The 19,657-nt window shown below is 43.7% G+C and overlaps 1 protein-coding gene across 1 annotated transcript; it reads left to right on the forward strand.

Annotated features, from left to right (window-relative positions):
* The first annotated feature begins 17,693 nt into the window (after positions 1–17,693).
* Positions 17,694–18,951, forward strand: LOC123402330. The gene is made up of 2 exons (XM_045096235.1): positions 17,694–17,699; positions 17,788–18,951. Exons 1-2 carry the CDS (start codon positions 17,694–17,696, stop codon positions 18,355–18,357), a joined length of 576 nt encoding a protein of 191 aa, XP_044952170.1. The 3' UTR covers positions 18,358–18,951.
* Positions 18,952–19,657: the final 706 nt, after the last annotated feature.

Consider the following 19,657-nt stretch of genomic DNA (forward strand, 5'->3'; position numbering starts at 1 on the left):
GAGCCTCTGCCCGAGCGAGCCGTTGGCTCCCTCCTCCTCTCGAGCGCTGCCCGAGCACGGTCCCGCATGCCCCGCCGTGGTGCGCCGCCGCCGGCCGATCCTGCTGCCACCGGAGCCCCAACCACCGGCGCCAAAGCCCCCAGCCATCGCCATCGCGTTCCTGCCGCCGGCCGACCCGCGTCGGCCCTGCCTCCCCCCGCCAAACCGGATCTGGATCGATGCCTCTGCCAGCCATGGTTGTGCGTCCTCCACAGCTCCATACCTCCCTGTGTTTTTCGTCTGAAGGAAGAAGATGGAGTTTCTGCAACATGAACTTTTGTTGCAAAAAATTATTTTCGCAGCAATACTTATGTTGCGGAAACACGAAGGAAAAAACTGCAACAAGGCGATTGTTTCAGAAACTCGAGCGTTGTCTCAGGAATTATCCGGTGTCCATGAAGCGCGCGCGAAGAAAAAAAAACTGCAACAAAGCGATTGTTTCAGAAACTGAAGCGTTGTCTCAGGAATTACAAGGTGCCTATCTGAAGTGTCGCGCGCGGATCAGACGGCTATCAAGGTGAATGATATTTTCTAAACATCACCCGGCGGATACGTAGCAGCCCCCAATTTAGAAGTATCAACATTTTTTGAATCTTGAGAACAGTTTTGAAAAACCCTGTTCAAACTTGAAAGCACAAATAAAATTTTAAAGTACGGACATTTTTTGCATTTTGGGAACAAATTTTGAAACCGAGAACAATTAAAAAAAACGTGAACAGATATGAAAGCGCGAATTTTTTTTAAATACATGAACAATTCTTGAATCTTGAGAACAAAATTTTGAAAAGGATAACAATTTTGAAAAACCCCGAATTTTTGAATGTGCAAACAATTTTTGAAAAGCATGAATATTTTTTTAATTTCGAGAACAAATTTTGAAACCGAGAACAATTTTAAGAAAACATGAACGAATTTCAAGAACGAACATTTTTTTAAATACACAATTTTTTTGGAAAACATTAACAATTTCTTAGTCTATTAACAAATTTGAAAACTAGAGCATTTTACAAATATACAACATTTTTTTGTAAAAAAGATTTTTTTTGGAAACGGGAACATTTTTGAACTTATGTACACTTTATAAAACAGAAACATTGTTTGAACTTACATACATTTTTTGATACAGCAAATATTCTTTTGAAAATGAAGAATATTTTTTAAACTTCCCGAAAATTTTACAATAATGAATAGTTTTAGAATTGACATACAAACTTTTAACAATTTTTCAATTTGTGAACAAATTTTCAAAAAAGAGAAACTTTTTTCGTAAAACAGGAATATTTTTTATAAAAATGCGAAAAGAAGAACATGTTTATAAAAATTGTGAACAATATATGAAAAACGGAACAGTTTTTGAAAAATCGTGCAGTTTTTTGAATACGAGAACAATTTTTGAAACAAGGACATTTTTAAAAAGATGAACACATTTTGGAAGCAGGAACATTTTTTGAAGCACGGACATTTAAATATAAACTGTGAATACGAGAACATTATTTGAAATTCAAAACCAAAATTATAAAATGTCAAACAGAAAAAAGGAAAAGTAAAAAAGGAAGAAACGTGAAGGAGAATTTGAAAAGTAACAATTACATATTTTTGAAAGAAAAGAACATTTTTTAAAAATGGCGAACATTTTTCAAAATGTCGGACGTTTTTCTACAATCCAGAGCATTTTTTGAAGCTATGAATGTTTTTGAAAAAGGCTAATATTTGAAATTTAGAACATTTTTATAAAATCTAGAACATTTTCGGAATTTCAAGAACAGTTTTAAAACATGAACTGAGGTTAAAAAATAACCATAGAAAAAAAGAAAAAAGAAACAGAAGCGGAAAAAGAAAAAAAAGAAAAAAAGGAAAAAAATAACAGAAAACCGAAACTGCGTGCAGAGGGAGATGTGCCGAACCAATTGATCGCTTCCCTGTGCGTTTTCCCGACTATTTGACACTAAGAGCGTTAAATAGGGTTTTCGTTAACCAAATGTGTCGAGTCAGGCCTGTGTGGCCTTTATGGCCCATGACTCGTGAGCCTTTTTGGCCCAAATATTTTAAAAATAGAAAAATATGTAAAAATCTAGAAAGCACAACATGCTAATTAGCGGTTTATGTCGTGCTTGCCATGTTGGCCTTGCCTAGGTGGATGAGCAGGGCACACAATGTGTACAGACATGGTCTATTTAGTCCCGTGCCGAGTCAAGCCGTCGTGCACACGTGCTACAGGACCGGCCCGTGATATTCGGCCCGATGGCTATCTTTGGGTTCGTGATTGTGTGGAATTTGCATCACACATTAGTAGAAAATTACACATTTATACCAGTTTCAGAGGCCCATTAACCCTGATTTTTGAACCGGGACTAAAGACTAAAACCTTTAGTCTCAGTTCCTTTACCAACTAGGACAGAAGAGCCTTCATGTGGTCTTTGCGGGGAGCCCAGACAGGAGGGCCTATAGTCCCGGTTGGTAATACCAACCGGGACTAAGAGGTGTTTTTTTTCTTCCGAATGGGGGTGTGTTGGGGGGTTTGAAGGGTTAATTTAAGGGTTTCGTATTGTGTTAGCTAGCTAATAGAGAGAAGTGTCTCCCTCTTTCTCCGTGATGTAGAAGTAATTGTGATAATACAGATTGATCGAAGTATCTCTTTCATTGATGATCCAAGGATTATATACATAAGGAACCGTCGTCACGAAAAGACACGTCCGATCGTGGGGGCGCGGGCGTGTCGAACGGTTGCCATAAGCAACCGACAACAATTTACACAAGGGAGGATTATCCCTAATTATAGAATTAATTTAAATCCTAACACTCCCCCTAATCCTCGCTTGTCTTTGAGACTGATCATCCTTGAAATATTCTTCTCCAAAAACCCTGTGGGAACAAATTAAGAAGAAAATATATAATATGTCATGAAAAACTCCTTCTAAAACCCAGTGGAAAAATAAGGAGAAAACGACATATATCGTCCATGCTTGCATTGATATTGCCTCATTAAAAACCTCATGTGAGAAATCATTTGGAAAAACTCACAAAGGAAAAGAGTGCAATACTAAAGATCTCATGATCTTTACAGGTTATATCCTAGGAGATTTCTCCCCCTGAATTTTGCAAGTCTCGAAGTCGTCTCATACCAATTCCATTTACATACTTATGAAATAAAGAACTTGGTAAAGATTTAGTAAATAGATCAGCGAGATTATCGCATGACTTCGTTTGCAAAATACTTATCTCCCCCTTCTCTTGCAGATCATGGGGATAAAATAATTTAGGAGAAATATGCTTTGTAATATTGCTCTTAATATAACCCGTTTGCATTTGTGCAATGCAAGCAGCATTATCTTCGTAGATAATAGTGGGTGATTTTACCGAACCAATCCCACTTGAACTTTGGACAAAGTTCATCATTCTGCGAAGCCATACACATTCACGTGATGCTTCGAACAAAGCAATTATCTCAGAATGATTGGTGGACGTTGCCACTAAGGTTTGCTTTGTTGACTTCCAAGAGAAGGCCGTACCTCCATGTAAGAAGACAAAACCAGTCTGCGATCTGGCATCATGGGGATCTGACAAGTATCCAGCATCGCAATACCCCACCATGGTTCTCTCTTGATTTTTCTGATAGAATAAACCAAGAGCTTTGGTGCCTTGAAGATATCTGAAAATATTCTTCACACCAACCCAATGCCTTTTTGTTGGTGATGCGCTGTATCTAGCCAGTAAATTAACTGCAAATGCTATATCAGGTCTAGTGCAGTTTGCTAGATACATTAGTGCACCAATGGCACTGAGATATGGAAATTCTGGTCCTAATATCTCTTCATCATCACCCTTAGGCCTAAAAGGGTCCTTGTCTCTGTCAAGCGACCTGACGACCATAGGTGTTTTTGATGGGTATGCTTTATCCATATTGAACTTTTCCAGTATCTTTTGGATGTAAGCAGACTGATGAACAAGTATTCCTGAAGAAAAATGTTCAAGTTGCAAACCAAGACAAAATTTGGTTTTACCCAAATCTTTCATTTCAAATTCCGTCTTGAGATGATTACTTGCCTCATGTATTTCACGTGTAGTTCCAATGATGTTCAAGTCATCAACATACACGGAAATTATACAAAATCCATCAGTGGATTTCTTGATGAACACACATGGGCAATCATTGTTGTTTGAGTAACCCTTCTCCAGAAGGAACTCACTTAGTCGGTTATACCACATTCTACCTGACTGTTTCAAGCCGTATAACGACTTCAGTAGCTTTACGCAATACATGTTGCGGTTAGCTTTTGGATCCGGAATCTTCAGTCCCTCAGGAACTTTCATATAGATATCCGTCTTAAGTGACCCATATAAATATGCAGTCACAACATCCATCAATTGGATATACAAATTCATTTGCACTGCCAGTGATATCAAGTATCGGTACGTGATTCCACTCATCACAGGAGAATATGTTTCATCATAATCTATGCCGGGTCTCTGTGTAAACCCTTGTGCTACAAGCCTCGCTTTATATCTCACCACCTCATTGTTTTCGTTCCTTTTACGAACAAAAACCCATTTTGCCCTCACGGGGAAAATATTATGAGGAGTAGGTATTACTGCAGTAAATACCTCTCTCTTGGCAAGCGAGCGCAATTCATCCTCTATTGCAACCTTCCAATTGGACCAGTCTGAGCGTTTCATACACTCTGCCATGGACTTAGGTTCACGATCCAATGCCAGGTCATCTGTAATCTTTGAGGCGAAAAATATGTCGACAATTGTAGTCTTTCTGTTGAATGATTCTCCTGATTCAACATAGTTGATGGAAATCTCATCAATACCTTCTAACTCATTGTGATTTTCCACAATAGTCGAGTCAAGGTGTACCGATGTCCCAACACCAATATTTGTGTGCACAGTGTTGGGGAACGTCGCATGGGAAACAAAAATTTTCCTACGCGCACGAAGACCTATCATGGTGATGTCCATCTACGAGAGGGGATGAGTGATCTACGTACCCTTGTAGATCGTACAGCAGAAGCGTTAGAGAACGCGGTTGATGTAGTGGAACGTCCTCACGTCCCTCGATCCGCCCCGCGAACAATCCCGCGATCAGTCCCACGATCTAGTACCGAACGGACGGCACCTCCGCGTTCAGCACACGTACAGCTCGACGATGATCTCGGCCTTCTTGATCCAGCAAGAGAGACGGAGAAGTAGAAGAGTTCTCCGGCAGCGTGACGGCGCTCCGGAGGTTGGTGATGATCTTGTCTCAGCAGGGCTCCGCCCGAGCTCCGCAGAAACACGATCTAGAGGAAAAACTATGGAGGTATGTGGTCGGGCAGCCGTGAGAAAGTCGTCTCAAATCTGCCCTAAAAGCCCCATATATATAGGAGGAGGGAGGGGGACCTTGCCTTGGGGTCCAAGGGATCCCCAAGGGGTCGGCCGAGCCAGGGGGGAGGAATCTCCCCCCCCCCAAACCGAGTCCTACTTGGTTTGGTGGGAGGGAGTCCTTCCCCCTTCCCACTTCTTCCTTTTTTTTCTTCTTTCCTTTGATTTTTCTATCTTGGCGCATAGGGGATTGGTGGGCTGTCCCACCAGCCCACTAAGGGCTGGTGTGACCCCCCCAAATACCTATGGGCTTCCCCGGAGTGGGTTGCCCCCCTCCGGTGAACTCCCGGAACCCATTCGTCATTCCCGGTACATTCCCGGTAACTCCGAAAACCTTCCGGTAATCAAATGAGGTCATCCTATATATCAATCTTCGTTTCCGGACTATTCCGGAAACCCTCGTGACGTCCGTGATCTCATCCGGGACTCCGAACAACATTCGGTAACCAACCATATAACTCAAATACGCATAAAACAACGTCGAACCTTAAGTGTGCAGACCCTGCGGGTTCGAGAACTATGTAGACATGACCCGAGAGACTCCTCGGTCAATATCCAACAGCGGGACCTGGATGCCCATATTGGATCCTACATATTCTACGAAGATCTTATCGTTTGAACCTCAGTGCCAAGGATTCGTATAATCCCGTATGTCATTCCCTTTGTCCTTCGGTATGTTACTTGCCCGAGATTCGATCGTCAGTATCCGCATACCTATTTCAATCTCGTTTACCGGCAAGTCTCTTTACTCGTTCCGTAATACAAGATCCCGCAACTTACACTAAGTTACATTGCTTGCAAGGCTTGTGTGTGATGTTGTATTACCGAGTGGGCCCCGAGATACCTCTCCGTCACACGGAGTGACAAATCCCAGTCTTGATCCATACTAACTCAACTAACACCTTCGGAGATACCTGTAGAGCATCTTTATAGTCACCCAGTTACGTTGCGACGTTTGATACACACAAAGCATTCCTCCGGTGTCAGTGAGTTATATGATCTCATGGTCACAGGAATAAATACTTGACACGCAGAAAACAGTAGCAACAAAATGACACGATCAACATGCTACGTCTATTAGTTTGGGTCTAGTCCATCACGTGATTCTCCCAATGACGTGATCCAGTTATCAAGTAACAACACCTTGTTCATAATCAGAAGACACTGACTATCATCGATCAACTGGCTAGCCAACTAGAGGCATGCTAGGGATGGTGTTTTTTCTATGTATCCACACATGTAAATGAGTCTTCATTCAATACAATTATAGCATGGATAATAAACTATTATCTTGATACAGGAATTATAATAATAACTATACATTTATTATTGCCTCTAGGGCATAATTCCAACAGTCTCCCACTTGCACTAGAGTCAATAATCTAGCCCTCACATCACCATGTGAATTACATTGTAATAAATCTAACACCCATACAGTTCTGGTGTCGATCATGTTTTGGCCGTGGAAGAGGTTTAGTCAGCGGGTCTGCTACATTCAGATCCGTGTGCACTTTGCATATATTTACGTCCTCCTCCTCGACGTAGTCGCGGATGAGGTTGAAGCGTCGTTTGATGTGTCTGGTTTTCTTGTGAAACCTTGGTTCCTTTGCTAAGGCAATGGCACCAGTGTTGTCAGAGAACAAGGTTATTGGATCCAGTGCACTTGGCACCACTCCAAGATCCGTCATGAACTGCTTCATCCAGAAACCCTCCTTAGCCGCCTCCGAGGCAGCCATGTACTCCGCTTCACATGTAGAATCTGCTACGACGCTTTGCTTGGAACTGCACCAGCTTACTGCACCCCCATTAAGAATAAATACGTATCCGGTTTGCGACTTAGAGTCGTCCGGATCTGTGTCAAAGCTTGCATCGACGTAACCTTTTACGGCGAGCTCTTCGTCACCTCCATACACGAGAAACATCTCCTTAGTCCTTTTCAGGTACTTCAGGATATTCTTGACCGCCGTCCAGTGATCCACTCCTGGATTACTCTGGAACCTACCTGCCATACTTATGGCCAGGCTAACATCCGGTCTAGTGCACAGCATTGCATACATGATAGAGCCTATGGCCGAAGCATAGGGGACGGAGCACATATGCTCTCTATCTTCATCAGTTGCTGGGCACTGAGTCTTACTCAATCTCGTACCTTGTAACACTGGCAAGAACCCTTTCTTGGACTGTTCCATTTTGAACCTCTTCAAAACTTTATCAAGGTACGTGCTTTGTGAAAGTCCTATCAGGCGTTTTGATCTATCTCTATAGATCTTAATGCCTAGAATGTAAGCAGCTTCTCCTAGGTCCTTCATAGAGAAACTTTTATTCAAGTAACCTTTTATGCTCTCCAAAAGTTCTACGTTGTTTCCAATCAGTAATATGTCATCCACATATAATATTAGAAACGCCACAGAGCTCCCACTCACTTTCTTGTAAATACAAGATTCTCCAACCACTTGTATAAACCCAAATGCTTTGATCACCTCATCAAAGCGTTTGTTCCAACTCCGAGATGCTTGCACCAGTCCATAAATGGATCGCTGGAGCTTGCACACCTTGTCAGCATTTTTAGGATCGACAAAACCTTCGGGTTGCATCATATACAACTCTTCCTTAAGGAAACCGTTAAGGAACGCCGTTTTGACATCCATTTGCCAGATTTCATAATCGAAAAATGCAGCTATTGCTAACATGATTCTGACGGACTTAAGCATCGCTACGGGAGAGAAAGTCTCATCGTAGTCAATTCCTGGAACTTGTGAAAAACCTTTTGCCACAAGTCGAGCTTTATAAACGGTCACATTACCGTCGGCGTCCGTCTTCTCCTTAAAGATCCATTTGTTCTGAATAGCCTTGCGGCCTTCAGGCAGTATCTCCAAAGTCCACACTTTGTTCTCATACATGGATCCTATCTCGGATTTCATGGCTTCTAGCCATTTGTTGGAATCCGGGCCCACCATTGCTTCTTCATAATTTGCAGGTTCATTGTTGTCTAACAACATGATTGACAAGACGGGATTACCGTACCACTCTAGAGCAGCGCGTGATCTCGTCGACCTGCGTGGTTCAACAGAAACTTGAACTGGAGTTTCATGATCATCATCATTAACTTCCTCCTCAACCGGCGTCGCAATGACAGAGGTTTCCCCTTGCCCTGCGCCACCATCCAGAGGGATGAGAGGTTCGACAACCTCGTCAAGTTCTATCTTCCTCCCACTCAATTCTCTCGAGAGAAACTCCTTCTCGAGAAAAGTTCCGTTCTTAGCAACAAACACTTTGCCCTCGGATTTGAGATAGAAGGTGTACCCAACTGTCTCTTTTGGGTAACCTATGAAGACGCACTTTTCCGCTTTGGGTTCCAGCTTTTCAGGCTGAAGCTTTTTGACATAAGCATCACATCCCCAAACTTTAAGAAACGACAACTTTAGCCTTTTGCCATACCACAGTTCGTATGGTGTCGTCTCAACGGATTTCGATGGTGCCCTATTTAAAGTGAATGCAGATGTTTCTAATGCATAACCCCAAAACGATAACGGCAAATCAGTAAGAGACATCATAGATCGCACCATTTCTAACAAAGTACGATTACGACGTTCGGACACACCATTACGCTGTGGTGTTCCAGGCGGTGTTAACTGCGAAACAATTCCACATTGTCTTAAGTGAGTATCAAACTCGAAACTCAGATATTCACCCCCACGATCAGACCGTAGGAACTTGATCTTCTTGGTACGATGATTTTCCACTTCACTCTGAAATTGCTTGAATTTTTCAAATGTTTCAGACTTGTGCTTCATCAAGTAGACATAACCATATCTACTTAAATCGTCAGTGAAGGTGAGAAAATAACGATATCCGCCGCGTGCCTCCACGCTCATTGGACCACACACATCGGTATGTATGATTTCCAACAAGTCACTTGCACGCTCCATTGTTCCGGAGAACGGAGTCTTAGTCATCTTGCCCATGAGGCATGGTTCGCACGTGTCAAGTGAATCAAAGTCAAGTGACTCCAAAAGTCCATCAGCATGGAGTTTCTTCATGCGCTTTACACCAATATGACCCAAGCGGCAGTGCCACAAAAATATGGCGCTATCATTGTTTACTCTAACTCTTTTGGTCTCAATGTTATGTATATGCGTATCTCTATCAAGATTCAATATGAACAATCCTCTCACATTCGGTGCATGACCATAAAAGATGTTACTCATAGAAATAGAACAACCATTATTCTCAGACTTAAAAGAGTAACCGTCTCGCAATAAACAAGATCCAGATATAATGTTCATGCTTAACGCAGGCACTAAATAACAATGATTTAAGTTCATCACTAATCCCGATGGTAGTTGAAGTGACACTGTGCCGACGGCGATTGCATCAACCTTGGAACCGTTTCCTACGCGCATCGTCACTTCGTCTTTTGCCAGCCTTCGTCTATTCCGCAGTTCCTGCTTCGAGTTGCAAATGTGAGCAACAGAACCGGTATCGAATACCCAGGCACTACTACGAGAGCCGGTTAAGTACACATCAATAACATGTATATCAAATATACCTGATTTTTCTTTGCCCGCCTTCTTATCTGCCAGATACTTGGGGCAATTGCGCTTCCAGTGACCCATACCCTTGCAATAGAAGCACTCTGTTTCAGGCTTAGGTCCAGCCTTGGGTTTCTTCGGCGGATTGGCAACAGGCTTGCCGCTCTTCCTTGAATTTCCCTTCTTGCCTTTGCCGTTTCTCTTGAAACTAGTGGTCTTGCTCACCATCAACACTTGATGCTCTTTACGGAGTTCAGACTCTGCGACTTTCAGCATCGCAAACAACTCGCCGGGAGACTTGTTCATCCCTTGCATGTTGTAGTTCAACACAAAGCCTTTATAGCTTGGCGGCAGTGATTGAAGGATTCTGTCAGTGATAGCTTCTTGCGGGAGTTCAATCCCCAGTTCAGCTAGACGGTTTGAGTACCCAGACATTTTGAGCACATGTTCACTGACAGACGAGTTTTCCTCCATCTTGCAAGCATAGAATTTATCGGAGGTCTCATACCTCTCGATCCGGGCGTTCTTCTGAAAGATGAACTTCAACTCCTGGAACATCTCAAATGCTCCATGACGCTCAAAGCGACGTTGAAGTCCCGGTTCTAAGCCATACAAGACTGCACATTGAACTATTGAGTAGTCCTCCTTACGCGCTAACCAAGCGTTCTTAACATCCTGATCAGCCATAGCGGGTGGTTCATCTCCTAGCGCAGCATTAAGGACATAATCCTTCTTTCCAGCTTGTAAGATTAGCTTAAGATTACGAGCCCAGTCTACAAAGTTGCTTCCATCATCTTTCAACTTAGCTTTCTCTAGGAACGTATTAAAATTGAGGATGACACTTGCGTGAGCCATGATCTACAACACAAATATATTCAAAGTGGACTTAGACTATGTTCAAGATAATTAGAGTTCAACTTAATCAAATTACATGCTAAACTCCCACTCAAAAAGTACATCTCTCTAGTCATTTGAGTGGTTCATGATCCACCTACACTATCCCAAGTCCGATCATCACGTGAGTCGGGAGTAGTTTCAGTGGTAAGCATCCCTATGCTAATCATATCATCTATATGATTCATGATCGACCTTTCGGTCTCATGTGTTCCGAGGCCATGTCTGCACATGCTAGGCTCGTCAAGCTTAACCCGAGTGTTCCGCGTGCGCAACTGTTTTGCACCCGTTGTATGTGAACGTTGAGTCTATCACACCCGATCATCACGTGGTGTCTCGAAACGACGAACTGTAGCAACGGTGCACAGTCGGGGAGAACACAATTTCGTCTTGAAATTTTAGTGAGAGATCACCTCATAATGCTACCGTCGTTCTAAGCAAAATAAGGTGCATAAAAGGATTAACATCACATGCAATTCATAAGTGACATGATATGGCCATCATCACGTGCTTCTTGATCTCCATCACCAAAGCACCGGCACGATCTTCTTGTCACCGGCGCCACACCATGATCATCCATCAACGTGTTGCCATCGGGGTTGTCGTGCTACTTATGCTATTACTACTAAAACTACATCCTAGCAAAATAGTAAACGCATCTGCAAGCACATATGTTAGTATAAAGACAACCCTATGGCTCCTGCCGGTTGCCGTACCATCGACGTGCAAGTCGATATTTCTATTACAACATGATCATCTCATACATCCAATATATCACATCACATCATTGGCCATATCACATCACAATCATACCCTGCAAAAACAAGTTAGACGTCCTCTAATTTTGTTGTTGCATGTTTTACGTGGTGACCAAGGGTATCTAGTAGGATCGCATCTTACTTACGCAAACACCACAACGGAGATATATGAGTTGCTATTTAACCTCATCCAAGGACCTCCTCGGTCAAATCCGATTCAACTAAAGTTGGAGAAACCGTCACTTGCCAGTCATCTTTGAGCAAAGGGGGTTACTCGTAACGATGAAACCAGTCTCTCGTAAGCGTACGAGTAATGTCGGTCCAAGCCGCTTCAATCCAACAATACCGCGGAATCAAGAAAAGACTAAGGAGGGCAGCAAAACGCACATCACCGCCCACAAAACCTTTTGTGTTCTACTCGAGAAAAACATCTACGCATGAACCTAGCTCATGATGCCACTGTTGGGGAACGTCGCATGGGAAACAAAAATTTTCCTACGCGCACGAAGACCTATCATGGTGATGTCCATCTACGAGAGGGGATGAGTGATCTACGTACCCTTGTAGATCGTACAGCAGAAGCGTTAGAGAACGCGGTTGATGTAGTGGAACGTCCTCACGTCCCTCGATCTGCCCCGCGAACAATCCCGCGATCAGTCCCACGATCTAGTACCGAACGGACGGCACCTCCGCGTTCAGCACACGTACAGCTCGACGATGATCTCGGCCTTCTTGATCCAGCAAGAGAGACGGAGAGGTAGAAGAGTTCTCCGGCATCGTGACGGCGCTCCGGAGGTTGGTGATGATCTTGTCTCAGCAGGGCTCCGCCCGAGCTCCGCAGAAACACGATCTAGAGGAAAAACTATGGAGGTATGTGGTCGGGCAGCCGTGAGAAAGTCGTCTCAAATCTGCCCTAAAAGCCCCATATATATAGGAGGAGGGAGGGGGACCTTGCCTTGGGGTCCAAGGGATCCCCAAGGGGTCGGCCGAGCCAGGGGGGAGGACTCTCCCCCCCCCAAACCGAGTCCTACTTGGTTTGGTGGGAGGGAGTCCTTCCCCCTTCCCACTTCTTCCTTTTTTTTTTTCTTCTTTCCTTTGATTTTTCTATCTTGGCGCATAGGGGATTGGTGGGCTGTCCCACCAGCCCACTAAGGGCTGGTGTGACCCCCCCAAATACCTATGGGCTTCCCCGGAGTGGGTTGCCCCCCTCCGGTGAACTCCCGGAACCCATTCGTCATTCCCGGTACATTCCCGGTAACTCCGAAAACCTTCCGGTAATCAAATGAGGTCATCCTATATATCAATCTTCGTTTCCGGACTATTCCGGAAACCCTCGTGACGTCCGTGATCTCATCCGGGACTCCGAACAACATTCGGTAACCAACCATATAACTCAAATACGCATAAAACAACGTCGAACCTTAAGTGTGCAGACCCTGCGGGTTCGAGAACTATGTAGACATGACCCGAGAGACTCCTCGGTCAATATCCAACAGCGGGACCTGGATGCCCATATTGGATCCTACATATTCTACGAAGATCTTATCGTTTGAACCTCAGTGCCAAGGATTCGTATAATCCCGTATGTCATTCCCTTTGTCCTTCGGTATGTTACTTGCCCGAGATTCGATCGTCAGTATCCGCATACCTATTTCAATCTCGTTTACCGGCAAGTCTCTTTACTCGTTCCGTAATACAAGATCCCGCAACTTACACTAAGTTACATTGCTTGCAAGGCTTGTGTGTGATGTTGTATTACCGAGTGGGCCCCGAGATACCTCTCCGTCACACGGAGTGACAAATCCCAGTCTTGATCCATACTAACTCAACTAACACCTTCGGAGATACCTGTAGAGCATCTTTATAGTCACCCAGTTACGTTGCGACGTTTGATACACACAAAGCATTCCTCCGGTGTCAGTGAGTTATATGATCTCATGGTCATAGGAATAAATACTTGACACGCAGAAAACAGTAGCAACAAAATGACACGATCAACATGCTACGTCTATTAGTTTGGGTCTAGTCCATCACGTGATTCTCCCAATGACGTGATCCAGTTATCAAGTAACAACACCTTGTTCATAATCAGAAGACACTGACTATCATCGATCAACTGGCTAGCCAACTAGAGGCATGCTAGGGATGGTGTTTTGTCTATGTATCCACACATGTAAATGAGTCTTCATTCAATACAATTATAGCATGGATAATAAACTATTATCTTGATACAGGAATTATAATAATAACTATACATTTATTATTGCCTCTAGGGCATAATTCCAACACACAGTTGTGCTGGGTTCCGGATGCATAACATCCTTTAGGTGTCTTTCAACACTAGGTTGAATATCAACACGCGGTTGACCTGCATTTACTATTTGAGGGATCCTCACTTCCCGCGGACGCTTCTGAGAAGCCTTGTCCTTTTTGTCCAGTTTTCTCCCCCTCTTGGGCAGTTGAGTGGTCTTATGAGATATCTCAACTCTCTCTGGAACATTCATAGCGGGAACATGGGATTTAGTTACACCTTTATAATCAGTAAATGCATCTGGCAGATTATTTGCAATATTTTGCAAATTAATAATCTTCTGAACTTCCAGTTCAGATTCATTCGTACGTGGATCTAAGGACTGAATGCCTTTGACATTCCAATCTATTTCCTGGCATTCTTTGTGGTTCTTTTCTCCCCCTAATTCCGGAAAATTGTCCTCATCGAAGATGCAATCAGCGTACCGGGCTGTAAATAAATCCCCTGTTAGAGGCTCCAGGTACTTTATGATCGACGGATAATTGTACCCCACATAGATCCCCATTTTTCTATGTGGACCCATCGATGTACGCTGAGGTGGTGATATCGGTACGTAGACAGCGCAACCGAATCTTCGAAGATGGGAAATACTTGGTTGATTTCCACGTACTAACTGCAGCGGGGAGGCTGTATGATATGCAGTTGGTCGAATTTGTATCAACTCTGCGGCATGCAATGCCGCATGTCCCCAACAAGAAGTTGGAAGATTACAATTCTGTAGGAGTGGTCTTGCTATCAACTTGATCCTCTTGATAATTGATTCCGCAAGACCATTTTGTGTGTGTACATATGGTACAGAATGCTCCACAGTTATGCCTAAAGCTAGGCAGTAATCATTGAATGCTCGTGAACTAAATTCAGCAGCATTATCCATTCTGATGGATTTTATCCTGTGTTCAGGATGATTTGCCCTCAGTTTAATGATTTGAGCGATCAGCTTTGCAAAAGCATGGTTCCTTGTTGATAATAAACACACATTGGACCATCTTGTTGATGCATCAATGAGCACCATAAAATATCTAAATGGTCCCGATAACGGTTGAATTGGACCACATATATCTCCTTGAATGCGTTCAAGAAAATTAAGTGGTTCATTCTTGATCTTCAGATATGAAGGTCTTGTGATTAATTTCCCAGTTGCACATGGAGTGCATATGAAATCCGAGGATTTAGGGAAATTAGCAACCGTTATGTTGTGTCCAATTGAACCGTCAATAATTTTTCTCATCATCCCCACACCAGGATGACCCAGGTGATCATGCCATATCTTGAACTTGTCAAGATTCTGAAAAATTATTTTGTATGCCAAATGTTGCTCTGGCTTGATGTATGTGTAATACAATCCAGAAGATAGAGCAGGCAGTCTCTCCAGGGTTTCCTTGTCGGATCCCTTCTGCTGAGTTATGAGTAGGCTTTCAACCGCATTGTCTTCATGAGTTTCAATGTGGTAGCCATTCATACGGATATCCTTAAAACTCAACAGGGTACGAGTTGAATCCGGATACAATAAAGCCTCCTGGATTTCAAGTTTTGTACCATTCGGGAGGGTAAATGTGGCTTGACGAGAACCAACAATTACCGTGTCATGACCATCAATTGTCATAACACTTCCCTTACTCTTTTTGAGACTTTGGAAGTATTTAACCTCCCGTAGAATTGTGTTAGAGGCACCACTGTCCACTAAACAAATTTCCTCCTCCATTGGATTGTTTCTCGAAGTTTTCTATAGAGTAAAAGAATAAAATTCATTATTTATCCAATCTCATATAGAATTAACACATATATTACATATTATGTATATCTGCTTACAAATTATAATACATTATGTTTAAGGACATAATTATTACAATACCATATGTCTGAGGACATAATTATTTTACAACACACAATATAACTAAGTACATCATCACAACACTTATGACATTATTGGAAGATCAAAGCATATCTCCATATATGTCATTAGTAGAAGTGAAATCCACCAACATGTGATCAACATTAAGTGGCGGTCCTTCCTTTTGCTAAGCCTGGTCTTGGTTCTCCATGTTGTCATGAACTGCGTTCTGATGAACGTCTTGAGAACTTTCAATCATTGGACCAGTGAAGTGAGCTTCGTACTGGTTCCCTTGAGCCTTCTTGCCCTTGCCAATTGATTGCTAATACAACGTCACCAAATGCTTTGAAGTAGTACACTTCCTTGCATGATGAGTAGTACAACCACATCTGTAGCAAGCTTGAGAGCTGCTACCCTTATCATTTTTCTTAAAATGATTCTTACTCTTTTGTACTCCATTGCTATTCTGATTCTCATTGCGTCTCCACTTTCCTTTAAACTTCCTATGGTTCCTTTTGGGATCACGGGACTTCTGAGTATTCTGAGAATTAAAATGTGCTTCAGGCAGCGGCAGTGTTCCCGTTGGACGGGACATATTATTCTTAACGAGAATTTCACTGTGCTTTTCTGCCTGAAGGAGTGCATATATCAACTCAGAATGCTTCTTGTATTTCTGCTGACGATGTTGTTCAGCAAGAATCCTCATATTAGGATGGAAAGTAGAGAGTGTCTTTTCAATGAGATCCGCATCCGAAACTGCACTATTGCAGAATCTCAACTTAGAGTTGATTTGATGCACGACAGAATTGTATGCTGCAACGGACTTAAAATCCTGGAAACGGATAAGAGCCCATTCTCTTTGCGCTTCAGGCAACATCACCGACCTTTGTTGATCATAACGCTCCTTCAAGGAGTTCCACAATGATAGAGGGTTTTCCTCCATCATATACTCTTCTTTTAGAGCAGGATCAAGGTGGTGTCGAATGAACTGCAAAGAAGCATACTTTGCCGTATCTGCGATAGCAGGAGTACCTTGAGTAGGTGTGGTTATAGTGCTGATCAGATTCCTGGCCGCCAAGTTAATCTTGACATCCATGGCCCAGGTCAGATAATTTCTGCCATCAATGGCAAGCTCAGCAAATTCCTTCTTGGATATGTCAGCCATATCCTGCATGAAAAATATCATGCGCATTAATTTACACTCATGTAAATTAATTGTGTGTAAAATAAAATGCTTGATTAAATATAAAGGTCTAGGAAAAGCCTAAACGACCCAAAATATGACTGTATACAAAAGATAATCACCATAAAATGGCGTAGATCTTTGTTTTGTAGAACACATAGAGGTATTCACCATGAAGTGGCGTAGACACTCGTATGGCTATTTTCATGCCATAATATGTGTGCTTTCATTTTTGCTTTGAGGTAATCACTACCAAGTAGTGCATACCTTAATCTCATGGTACTTTGTACAACCTTGTGTTATTTAAAACACTTTGAAGGTAATCACCATGTGGTGTAGACCCCACAGTCGTGAACAAAGCATACATTGCATTAGATGCAATTCATAAGATATGTGCAAAAACTGAAAGTAGTCATACAATTTTCAAGCATAATCAACATGTAGCAATTTAAAAAAAAATTGCACACATACACATGTTGACATTTCAATAAGCAGATATTACATGATACTATGTTAGAAAATACTAACAAACACATATGTACAAAAAACTGAAAGCTAGAAGCTAATCAGAAAAGAAAACTAAAGAAATGACAGTATGCCAAATAAAGTAGCCTACTACCGTGGCCAAGCCATCATTTTTTTTTGCTTTTTTTTGTTGTTGCATGACCAACTAGCCAACTAGGCCTAGTGGGATAACACATGCGTGTACTGTGTCGGTGGAAAGTAATTAAGAGCCATTGCCCAAGCGGTGGTGGGCTGCTGCATGTGGTGGCACGTGGTGATGTTGGTGGGTGGTGGATGGATAGCTAGTGGATGGAAAGCGTGGTGGGTTGGTGAATGGATAGAGGACGCCATCCCATCTTCTTCTCCATTAGTACTACACAATACACTGCAGCCTTCCTTTCTTCTCCATTAGCACCACCACCACCAAACTCCACCGTCGGTCACTGCCTCACCGACGCGAGGTCGAAGGCCCCGGCGCAGCATCTTCCTCCTCTGAAGAAGTTCCTCCACGCAGGTGCGTCCCGGGAGCAACTCCATTGGAGTGGCCATTGGCCAGCCCAAGGTTCACCGGGCTCCATCATCCCGGCCGACGGCCGGCGTGCTGTAGCACGACGCGTGGCACTTTGTGCCAGCGGCGGGGCGCCGATGGGCCAGTGGAGCTGCTCGCCCAGTTGTCGAAGACGTCCCCGAGTGCAGCAGCCCGCGCGGGGAGGCGTAGCCCGAGGCTAGCGCTCGACGAAGAAGCACCAGTGTACGCGTTCATGGCGCGTGCACCAATCGCCGAGGGCAGGTGCATCCCGAGCCCAAAGCTTGCTGCAGAAGCCCCAACGGCCACTGTCTCGTGCCCCGGAGTCGGTGATGGAAGGCGCGGCGAGTCCGGTTGTGCGGGCTCCGCGGGCAACGCCGGTGGCGCGGGCTCGACCTCCTCCTGGACCTCGTAGTTTAGTGGAAGAGACGACGACGGGGTCGGGCATGGCCCCCATCCGTGCACAGGGCATGGATGTGGTGGTGGAGGCGCTGCAAGTTCCGGCTCAACGGCGTTGACGTCCATTGCTCCGTCCACAGGTTCAAGTACTTCGTCCGCGTACAGGTTCGGAGGAGCCGGTCCGGCGAGAATCCAGGCCGGGAGCGGCGCCGGCGTCGGTTCACGCGAAGCACCGGAAGGCCCAGCACGTGGCGACCACGGGCGCCATGCCTAAGACGTGGTGCACGGCGGCGGAAACCGTTCCGGCGGCCACCGAACCGGCGAAGATCACGGGCGTGGCGGTTGTGGCGGCGAAGTCCGCCAACACCATGGCGATGGCGACGGCTCTGTCGACTTCGACCGCCGTCACGAACGAGGTGCAGGAAGAAGGATAGGAGACCACGAGGCATCCTCTTACCTTCTTCTTTCCTCCCTTCTTTCTTCTTTTCCGGCGACTCTCGCCGGAGTTGTTTTACCTTTTCTCTGCTCTCGGTAGAGTTACGTGCTGATAACGTGTGATAATACAGATTGATCGAAGTATCTCTTTCATTGATGATCCAAGGATTATATACATGGGGAACCGTTGCCACGAAAAGACACGTCCGATCGTGGGGGCGCGGGCGTGTCGAACGGTTGCCATAAGCAACCGACGGCAATTTACACAAGGGAGGATTATCCCTAATTATAGAATTAATTTAAATCCTAACAGTAATGACTTTAACAACTTATCCTCGGTCTCTTATGTATTGTGGCGTACCGACCATTCATTTACAACATCTGGGCTAATGAACCCAACGTCGAAGATTCATCCACACATGAATCTAATCCGCTTTCCTTCCCCTAATGATATAATAACCAATCATAATTATAATAAAAAATCATCATGATAATCATGATCAACATCATCATCATATTAATATAAACACTCTTGCATCACCATAGCTAATAATCATCGTAAGTCATTACCACCAACACTATTTAATCATCATTTTCGTCAATGAGACATCATATATATAACAAAAGTTGGTCACTAGTCATAATCACAACTCCTCTTCCTCATCATCAACTATAACACATTGTAGCACATAATAACACATTGTACCTAGGATCTACTCCTCTCTCATAGGACCTACTCTACCCTCTCTTAGGTAGAATATCATAAAACAAGATAGGCCCTGACTCTCCATTATGGAGAATGGAGATCATCTTTTCTCCAATTCTTGGCCTACTCACAATGTTGCTTTCAAGTAGCTCTCTACGATTGACCAAACATTTTT

The sequence above is a fragment of the Hordeum vulgare genome, chromosome 1H (assembly GCF_904849725.1).
Source record: "Hordeum vulgare subsp. vulgare chromosome 1H, MorexV3_pseudomolecules_assembly, whole genome shotgun sequence".
NCBI lineage: Eukaryota > Viridiplantae > Streptophyta > Magnoliopsida > Poales > Poaceae > Hordeum > Hordeum vulgare.